Source organism: Orycteropus afer, unplaced genomic scaffold (genome assembly GCF_000298275.1).
Source record: "Orycteropus afer afer isolate SDZICR_OR568_19922 unplaced genomic scaffold, OryAfe1.0 scaffold00067, whole genome shotgun sequence".
In the NCBI taxonomy this organism is placed as follows: domain Eukaryota; kingdom Metazoa; phylum Chordata; class Mammalia; order Tubulidentata; family Orycteropodidae; genus Orycteropus; species Orycteropus afer.
In genome coordinates, this window is record NW_006921654.1 from 3,325,396 (window position 1) to 3,334,999 (window position 9,604).

General features: G+C 57.0%; 1 protein-coding gene across 1 annotated transcript; it reads right to left on the bottom strand.

The window, feature by feature from the left end:
- Positions 1 to 520: 520 nt before the first annotated feature.
- Positions 521 to 8,386, bottom strand: CDH16 (cadherin 16). Its single transcript, XM_042780868.1, has 17 exons — positions 8,342 to 8,386; positions 7,968 to 8,051; positions 7,413 to 7,568; positions 7,201 to 7,339; positions 6,696 to 6,854; positions 5,714 to 5,910; positions 4,985 to 5,107; positions 4,631 to 4,781; positions 4,184 to 4,411; positions 4,027 to 4,103; positions 3,763 to 3,951; positions 3,440 to 3,681; positions 2,981 to 3,114; positions 2,030 to 2,272; positions 1,735 to 1,842; positions 1,362 to 1,478; positions 521 to 618 (listed from the first exon to the last, which is right to left on the bottom strand). Exons 1-17 carry the CDS (start codon positions 8,384 to 8,386, stop codon positions 521 to 523), a joined length of 2,490 nt encoding a protein of 829 aa, XP_042636802.1.
- Between the last annotated feature and the right edge of the window lie 1,218 nt (positions 8,387 to 9,604).

Sequence of the window (9,604 nt, forward strand, 5' to 3'; positions counted from 1 at the left end):
GAAATGACCCCCTTATGGACAACCCCCTCCAACCATCACCTGAACAGGGTGGCCAGTGGGCTCCAGATACTAATAGAGGTGACTCCCCCTGCTCTGGCCCCAAGGTCTCACCAACAGCCCATATGATGCCCCCAGGTCCTTTACCACCGGGGACCCCCGGCTTGTTCCTCAAGCCCCCAGTCCTTTCTGGGAAAGAGATGAATGGGCAGGTATGTGCACACGCACACACGGACACTCAGACACAGGCATAGCAGTCCCCTAGGGCTCTTGCCCAGCTCTCCAGGGCTTTATTATCTGGCAAACATGCCACCACTTGGAGTGCTCACACAGGCAGCCCATAAAGCCCTTGGCCAGGCCCTGCACACATGCCTGGTAAGCATCAATGCCTCCACCACCCCAGGGCAGCTGGAGGTGTGTCTGCTCTGTCCTGGCTCCGGCTGCACCTGGGGTGCTGGGCCCCCTCCCAGTGAATTCAGATGGAGCCAGAGACCAAGCTCCCAGCTGAGGCCGCCCGGACCATTCACACTGCCGCCTTCAGGGGCACACTGTCCACTGGCTGATCCAGGTCTTTCTTCCTCGACAGAGCCAAGTGGGTGAAGATGAGGATGAGAAAGAAGCCTGAGGGGCCCAAGAATGATGCATCAGCCAGGAGAAAAAGCTGTGGGACTTGTCTGTCAGCAGGGAGCTCCTGCTCTTGGTATTGGTTTCATCATGTGGCTAAGTTTCCTAGACAGTCTCCAAGGCTGAGCTGGGTGACTCTGTAGTCCCCACGCCTGGAGAAGTATGATTGCTTGGTCAGTCTGGCCCGCAGTAGGCCTGTGCCCCTTGGAGGCTGCCCCAGAACACTCAGCCTCCCCTTCTCTGAGAGGCAGGTTGAATAGGGATCCTGTGGGAGCAAGTGACTTGTCCTCTGTACCTCCGAGAGAAAGGCACATTGTAGCACTGTGCTAGAGTTGGCAAGGGAAACCAACCGCCCATTTAGGGGGAGCTAAAGAAATAAAAGGGAGAAGAATGGCTTGGACTGAGGAATTAGCCTAGAAGGACCTGGGCTCTGCCACACCCTGGCTGTGTAATCTTGAACAAGTCACTTAATCTATCTAGCCTTGAAGAGGTCATGTGGAAAATGGGGAGGGTTGTGGGGGAGGAGGCAATGAGATAATCCATGTGAAGTGGTCGGCACAAGGCCTGACACAAAGGAAATGGGGCTATTCATGTAACAGGAAGTGCTATTACCAATGATGATGGTGACTGATAACGGGGCCCCACAGTTGTCTGACTAGGAGAGTTGGGGGACGCCGATCATCGGGCGGCTATGACTCCGGCCATCCGTTGCCCTCCCGCCATAGCTTAGCTTCCATTACCTATTGCTGCCAGCGTTCCCACGAGGATGCCCACTGCCGACAGCTTCGTGGGCATGCCCTTCATGCGGCCCACTTTGCGCAGGCATTGCCCCTCCACGTTGCACCGACACACGACCACTACGGGCCCGGGGAGGAAGGTACAGAAAGGTAGGCACAGCCCTGCAGCTGCTCAGGTTCCCCAGCCTGGCCCAGCTGGCTGGTATGTGTGCACATGTATGTATTCATGTGTGTGTGGAGGTGTGTGCTGCTTGCACAACAGGTGTGCATAGGCATATGTTGTCTGAGCCTGCCCTCTCCCTCTGCGTGGTACGATTTAGCTTCCCTCAGGACCCCCAGGCTGCCAACTGTGGCTGCACCTGGGCCCCAGCCTCACCTCGGACAAGGAGCTGCCACATCTGGTCATTGTGGCTGACAGCCACTGGGACTATGTGTTCCTGTGGTTCCACCCAGTGCAGGCCCAGGGTGAGGTAGGCGTGGGAGCCTGTCCAGAGAGCAGGCGAGTGAGCAGGGCCACTAGCCAGGATGGTGGGTGAGTGCTCCCCCCAGGGAGTCGGAGGGTGCTCCTCCTCCAGGCCCAGCCCCCCCTCCACAGTGAAAGGGCATCCCACTTCCAAGTGCCACCCTTCCCTGCTTGGCTGCAGCCTCTCGTCCTCCCTCTCTCCACACACCGTTGAGGGCCTGGAGGTGCCAGTCTCGCTGCACTGTGGGGTTGGGGCCAAGGGCAAAGCTGTAGGGACCCTCCCCACTGGCCAGGTCAGGGTCTCCACTGGCACCACTAATGACGATGCCGTGGCCCTGGCGGGGTGTGCAGAGGTGTCGGGCAGGCACGGGGGCTGGAGGCAGAGCTGGAACTGGTGGGGCCTCCAGGAAGTGGAGCACTAGGGTCACAGAGGAGTTCAGTCCTGGCTCCTCTGCAGAAAAGGCAACACTGTGGTGAGGGTGAACTCCAGAGTCCCTGGGCAAGTCCCCCTCACACGTACCGCTGACTTCCCTCCCACCACATCCCCCTCCACTTCACCCCGTCTCTCCATCCTCATGTGCTTTCCCCTTTACTGTCTGGCTGCCAGACCCACCGTGCCTTTCTGGCTGCCAAACCTGCCCTCACCCCTACCCCCCTGCCCCTGCCACTGACGCCAGGTAGGATTCCCCTGCACCACAGGACAGCCCAGCGCAGAGTTGACACCACTCCCTGGCATGTCCACTGTGGGTCAGCTTGACATTCTGTCACGAGCAGTACACGCACCTGGCCTCAGTGTTCTGTCCAGGTTCACCTCCTGGCATGCAACCCAGCCAGACTCCCACCTCCCCAGCCCTGTCCCCAGCCCCAGACCCTCTGCCAGATACCCTGAGAGGCTCTCCAGGAGCAAAGGGACAGGATTGGTGGGGAGTTCTAGTGCCATGCTAGGAGGCTGCTCTGCGAGGCTGGTCTGGGAGGCAAGGAGAAACCAGGCCTCCCCCCTTGGTGTAAACCCCTTCTCAGGGTCTACCTTAGCCCTCACCTTGCCCCTCCCTCCTGCCTGGGGCTGGGGGGATGCCTGCAAGGGCTCCAAGGAGGAAGCTCGGCCTGCTGTCTGAGGCTTGTCCTCCCTCCCAGAGGCCCCACCACTACCTGACCATACCTGCGTCCTGCACCATCACGGGCACCATGTACACGGCCCCAGGCTGGGCGCCCTGCAGGGCCCGGGCTGTGTACACCTCCCCAGAGCTCTCGCCAATGCAGAGCCAGCCCTCTGTGTCATTGTCCAGAGAGAACCTGGGACCCAGAGAAAGTGGAAGGGGGAGAGAGGCATTGGGAGCACACTTCAGGGGCTTGCATAAAGACCCCAGGGATGTGTGACCTTCCCAAGTTCCACATCTCTATAGCTCAAGGGTGACAGCATGGCCAGCCCCTCAGCCCCTCTCCCCAGCTGCAGGGACTGAAGGATGACTCTGAATCAGGACAGAGGAAGCCTGGGGGATAAAGGGAGCAGGTATATCGTGGGAATGACAAAAAGTCCCAAACTAGGAGGGGAAGAGCCTGCTTGTATTGGGGGGCTTGGACCATGGAGCAGGAGAAGTCCAGCCCCAATAAGGCTCACCTGAGGGGGCTGCTCTTGGGGTCTGAGGGCTGGATGGTCAGCAGGAGGGAGCCGGGTTGGGTATTGACTGGGACGCTGGCCTCATAGATCTCCTGGTCCAGCTTGGGAGGTAGTAGCACTCTCTCCACTAGCACAGTCACTGTGGCTGTGGATCCTGGACCTGGGTCTGGCCCCACCAGATTCACCACGCTGTGCGCCACTACCACCAACTTGTAGCTTGGAGCTGCCTCATAGCTGAGGTTCTGGAGTCAGTGGACCCTGGGTCATGGTGCAGGCATGTGTGCATAGGTGCACCCCCTCCCACTCACCCATCAGCCCCTTACCTTGTGGAGCCAGAGTTGGGCATGACCAGTGTCTGGCTCCCAATCCAGACTGAAGGTCCCATCTATATCCCCTGCCTCAATGGCAAAGTCCATGAGGCGGAAGGCAGGCTCAATGTCGGCATCAGTGGCTGTGAGTGTGGCCACCAGAGTCCCGGGCTCTGCATCCTCAGGGAGCCTTATGGGCCCAATCTGGAGAGATGGGAAGAGGCCATGAGCCCCCCCATCAGCACCATCCCCAAGGTCTTCTCCCTAGCTCCTGCTTACCTGGGAGGTGGTGAACTTAGGGGCATGGTCATTGATGTCTAGGATCAAGACAGTGACCTCACACGTGCTGCTGAGGCCTGAGGAAGGGGAGGGCATGTTGGGGAGGCCATGGTAGGAATGGAGGGGCAGGGGGTCTGGGTACCATCAGGGCACTTACCACCCTCTGCTCCTGCCAGGTCAGTGGCCAGCACCTGAAGCAGGATGTTCTGGCCAGCGTGGAGTGGGGTGGCCCCCAGTGTCACACTGCCCGATGTGGGGTCCAGCTCAAAGGCTCTCCCCTCTGCCCCTTCATCAGGCTCAGGGCTAAGCAACCGATACACAATATGGGCATTAGGGGAACCAGGGGCATCTGCATCCTCTGCTGACAGCATAGTCACTTCTGTGCCTGCAAGACAGCACCCACTTGTATAGGACTATGGCCCAGCTTGGAGGTCCACTTCTCTTTTATGTTGGACTGAACCTGAGCTTGTGTGTGTGTGCTTGGGAGGGGGACATTGATGTTGGTGGCTTGACTGAGGCTGGGCTCCCATCCCCAAGAAAAACAATGGTTTGGTTCATAGGGAAGTCATCTTTCCTCCCATGCCCAACAAGGCCCATAACCCACCTGGGGGGCTGAGCTCAGGGATGCTGATTGTGGGGCCACGTGGGGGGCAGACAGGTGCGTTGTCATTCTCATCTGTCACTACCACCTGCAGCTCCAAAGGTTCTGTGTAGTCCTCACCACGGGTATTCTGAGCCCATACCTGGAGCAGGTACTGTAGTAGGCAGTGGGGGCGGGGGGGCTTCAGGTAAGGACCAAGGGCAATCCAGCCTGGCCAGGGTTTCTAGTGGCTAGCTCTAGCTCTTCCTAGTTCACTTCCACTGCCTCAGAGTCTGTGGGTGGGATGATATCCCAGAAGACAGCACAACAGTGACCAGACACCCCCAGCCCACTCCCCTGGTTTCCCTCTCACCTCACCTCAGCCTGGGCTTCTCGGTCCAGGTCCCTGGTCACATAGACTTTTCCTTCTGTGTTCACATCAAAGGGCCCAGGGGGCTGGCTCTCCAGATGGTAGTGCACATCCCCCCCACTCCAGTGTACCTGGTGGGGGCACAGAATAAAGGTGGCCCTCCAAGGACCAGGAACAAACCCATGTCAACCCTGTGCCCCAGCTGCTTCCTGGGTGGGGAGCCAATGTGACCTCAGAAAAGTTGCTACCCTCCCTGGGCCTGAAGTTTGGGGTCTTTCTGTTTGGAGGCACTAGTTACTGTGGCAACTCCACGGTGGCCCTGTACTGGTCCAAGCCTAGACCTTGCCCAATATGCCTGCTAACCAGGTTACTTTATTTTCTGCCCTCTCAGACTGGGCCTGATCTCAAGGAATTCCTAGAGGAGGTCTGGCTTACATGGCAATCCTTGCAGCAGCAGGAGGTGGCAGCTGTTCTCCCTAAGAGATGCTTGGGCAAGCTGAGGAGGTCAGAGCACAGAGCCGTGCCTGCCAGAGGACAACAGGTGAGGGATTGTGGGTCTGTCTCAGGGCCTTGAATGCCCCACTCCATTATGTGAACTGATGGGAATATTGGAGGGAGGACCATAGGTGGGGAAGGTCAAGGGTCAAGGTGGGCCCCAGACTCTAGTTCTTCATAAGACTCAAGCCCAACTGTACTCTCCATGGGGATGCTTTAGCTGCTGACAGCCACTTACTCACCTGGGCAATGAGGTGTGGGTATGGGACTTCAATATTCTCTGCCAGGTGGGCGGGCTCTAGGGGCTCCCAAGTGTTCTCTACTATGGAGACATCTATGGTGGCTGTGGCCTGGTGGCCTGAGGCCTGGTCACCCATGTCCTTGACCTGTACCAACAGCTGGTAGGGCCCCTCCAAGGCATGGTCTAGGTTGATGCTCCCTAGGAGTGGTAGGGTGGTCAGATGATCAGGGAGCCAGGGAGCAAGGGCCAGGGCATCCTTCCCAACAAGGTACCAAACACAAAGCTAGACACATAGCAGGTGTTCAGGATACTCTCTTGGCCAAGGGATGAGAAGAACTGTTAGCACTATTGTGAGCATAAAATCAGGACTTGGCAGTTTGCAAAGCCACTTCCATATCAATCCACACAATGAAGAATAGTTATGAATGTATGGTTGGTGGATGGATGATGAGGATGGAGTTGGGGCATGGATGGGCAGATGACAGGTTGGATGAATGGATGGTTAGCTAGGTAGATGGTTGGGGGTTTAGGTGGGTGAATGAGTAAGTGTTTTGATGGAGGTTGGACAGATGGACTGCATGGGTGGTTGACAAATAGGTAAATGGGTGGATGGCCGGGTGAGTGTATGAATGACTTTTCTTTCCATCTCCAGTTCATGCTTTGGTCTGAATTCCCAGGTCCATGTCCCTCTTGCCATCAGTCCTAAGGTCTCCCAGTAGTGTCCTAGGCTATAGCCCCTCAGACCTCTTCTACTCTGGTCCCTTAGCCCCAGGTCTCCAGAGCATAGGGCTGAAGTACTGCACACCATGCATGGTCACTCCATGCATGATCCTTCCTCCAAGACTTGTGCTTTGCTTCTCTCTCTGCCTAGAATGCCCTTTCCTCCTCTTTTATCTCTCAACGTCCAACCAACCCTACTGAAGCTCTTATGTGAACTTCTCCAGGTTTCTCTGACCCTCCCTTTCCACTACACTGCGGCTTACCCTCGGGGCTGAGGGCCAGAGCCCCTAGCTGGGGCTCCAGTTGGAACATGTTTGGGGAAGGCTGGGCTGGAGCCTGGCTCAAGATGTGGAATCGTAGATCCGAGTTGGCTGTGCCTGGCTTGTCTCCATCAGAAGCCTCAAGGAACAGGAAGGGAATGCCTGGTGTTTTGGGGGAGGGTGAACCATAAGGGAGAGAGGGGGTGGAACAAGTCCCCTGTGTCTCCCTCTCTCTCCCTGATCCCTTCTTTCGTATCCAGCATCATGTCAGGACTCTGGAGATGAGCCATGGCTTTTCAGCCCACTTCACAGATGAGCCAATTAAGGCCAAGAGTGGATAGGATGCACTTGAGGGCCCTCAGCTGGGTAGGTAGGGGAGAAGAATGGGATGGAAGTAGGAGGCATCTTGGATCCTTGCTGCCCTGTTCCTATGAACAGGGCATCCCTGCTCTCTGCTCTCCTCAGGCCCACCCGACCCTACTGTGATGTGGCTGCCCTAGGCACTCACCAGGCCTGGTGCCCTGGCTCAGCTTAGCTCTGTAGATGGCCTGGGAGAAATGGGGCACCTGGTCATTCTCGTCCTTCACACGTACAAACACAGAGTGTGGACCCCATAGGACACGTCCATCCTCGGTCTGCAGGGTCACCTGGCAGGGAAGGGATAGTCAGTGCTAAACTCTACCTTCACTGCTATCCCCTACACACCTGGCCCAGACATACCTGCAGCCTGTACTCTGCCTGCTCCTCTCGGTCCAGGGCCCTGGTCACCAGCAGGAAGCCAGACTCTGGATCCACAGCAAAGGGGCCCTCAGCCATGACGTTTGAGTTCTCAGACAACACGATCTGGCCCTCGGTCTTCTCACGTGGCAATGGCAGCTAATGAGGGAGTTGGGGCCAAGTCTAGGGGAGGTTAGGCCCACCCAATGAGGGCCCCATTTTACATACAGGGACACTGAGACTCAGAGAGGGCTAGCATGTGCCTGAGGTCACATAGCCAATAAGGAATAGGGCTGCAGTACAAAACCAGAGCCTTTTTCCCCATAACTGATATTCCCCAACATTCCTTGCCCTCCTTTCTAAGACCTATTTTATTCATTAACTTAAAGCTCTATTTTCCTCTGAGATTAAAGCCTTATTAGTCATTAACACTGTTAGGCATACTCTCTGGAGAGCAGGGTTTAAAAGAGAGCCAGAGAAAGAGGAGGAAAGGGCCCTGGAGGTTGGAGTAGCAGGAAGTTGGGGAGGAGGGGGCAACCATCCAGCTCTCAGACTCACCTTGGTCAGGTACAAAGGGAAATTTCCACCATAGTTTTCCGGGACTTCCACATGCAGCTCTGCAGGCTGGCCCTCGAGAAGAACCTATAGGAAAATTCCCTCCTTACCCTCAGGGGCTATCTCCCTGCGGAGGGACCCCACAGAGGAGGGGCACTTTCATTCCTTCCCTGGACCTGGCCAGACGTCAGTCAATCACCCTTTGGCTTTTGGCTCCCTGATCAGTCGATAAGCCTATAGTCAACTTTGACACCCTTCTCTCCCCAGCCCCCAAACAAACTACGTCCATGGTCAGTGCAACTGGTCTAGGTGGAGGAGGGGCATAGGCTTCAACACCAAGGCCAAGATCTGAAGAAGAAGGGTAGAGCCCAGCTCACCTGGGGGACAGAGAAGCAGAGCAGCCACAGCCAGGCAGGGACCATGGTCAGGACAGACCTGAGGGACATAGTGGTATGGATACAGGCCAGATCACTAGAGAGAGGGCTATCTTGTTAACGCCAGTCCCCCATCAAGGCATCTCTGCTCCCGTCCCCACTCAGAACCAGGCTATGTCTTTCCCAAGCCCAGCGGGTACAACTTTCCCAGCTGACCCCTCTTCTTCTCTAGTCACTTTGGGGTAAGCAGCCTCCTGCCCTTCTATTCTGCCCTAGCAGCTCTCAGATCTGCCCCTCCCCACCTAGCCCCAGCCTTGTCTTCTAACCTTAGTCCATCCCGTACACACACCCAGAAGAATCTCACTTCAGACTGGCCTCTCTCTCCCCTTGAAGGGTCTGAGATTCCCTGTGGCCTGCAGGTAGTGTCCAACTCTTGGCCAGGCCCACCCAGGCCCCAGGCCCAGCAGCCTTGCCTCTTGGCTGTGGCCCCTAAAAGGAGCTCTGTGGGAGTTTCACCTCCAGTCTCCTTCCAGCCATCGGCCCCCGAGCTTGCAGACCCAGAGTGGCAATTTCCCAGCCGACCCGAAGACTCACAACAGCTCAAAACTGGAAAGACCTGACAACTCTGAGGGTCACTTCCTGCTGACCGCTCATGTGGCAAGGCCTGAGGAGGGGCAGGGCCTGGCCAAGGTCACTGAGGACTTGACCACAGAAGGGTTCCTCCTGGAACAGAGGACCCTTGGCTCAGGATCTCCAATCCCATCTGAACTCCCATAGGGCACCCACAGGGCAAGAGCCTGCCCTCATTGACATTTTACAGCTCTCAGCATGCAGCGTACAGCTGGGCACACAGCATCGACAGCCCCTTCAAGATGGATCCCTGGGAATTCTTCCCCGGAACAACAGGATGATGAGGCCATATTTCTGCAAGCTGCTGTTCCTGGCCACCATAGTTCTTCCCTCACCACCACTCCCAGTGCCAGCCTTGCTCACCCCCCTGCTCCCAAGCACCTCACCCGTCAGTGCCTAAGGCTGGCTCCCTTGGTCCAGCTGCCAGGTGAAAGGGTTCCTTCTCCAGAGAGCTCTGGCCAGACCAAGCCAGATGGAGTAGGGCAGGGTGGACACTTGCAGGTAGGTGTCTGGCCACACTTGCTCAGGAGTGGAAAACACCACTGGGTCCACAGTAGCACACCCAGCCCTACCCAGTCCCCCAGGTTACTCATTGACCTTGCAAAGCTGAGTGAGGGCTGCCCGGCATCCGTGACC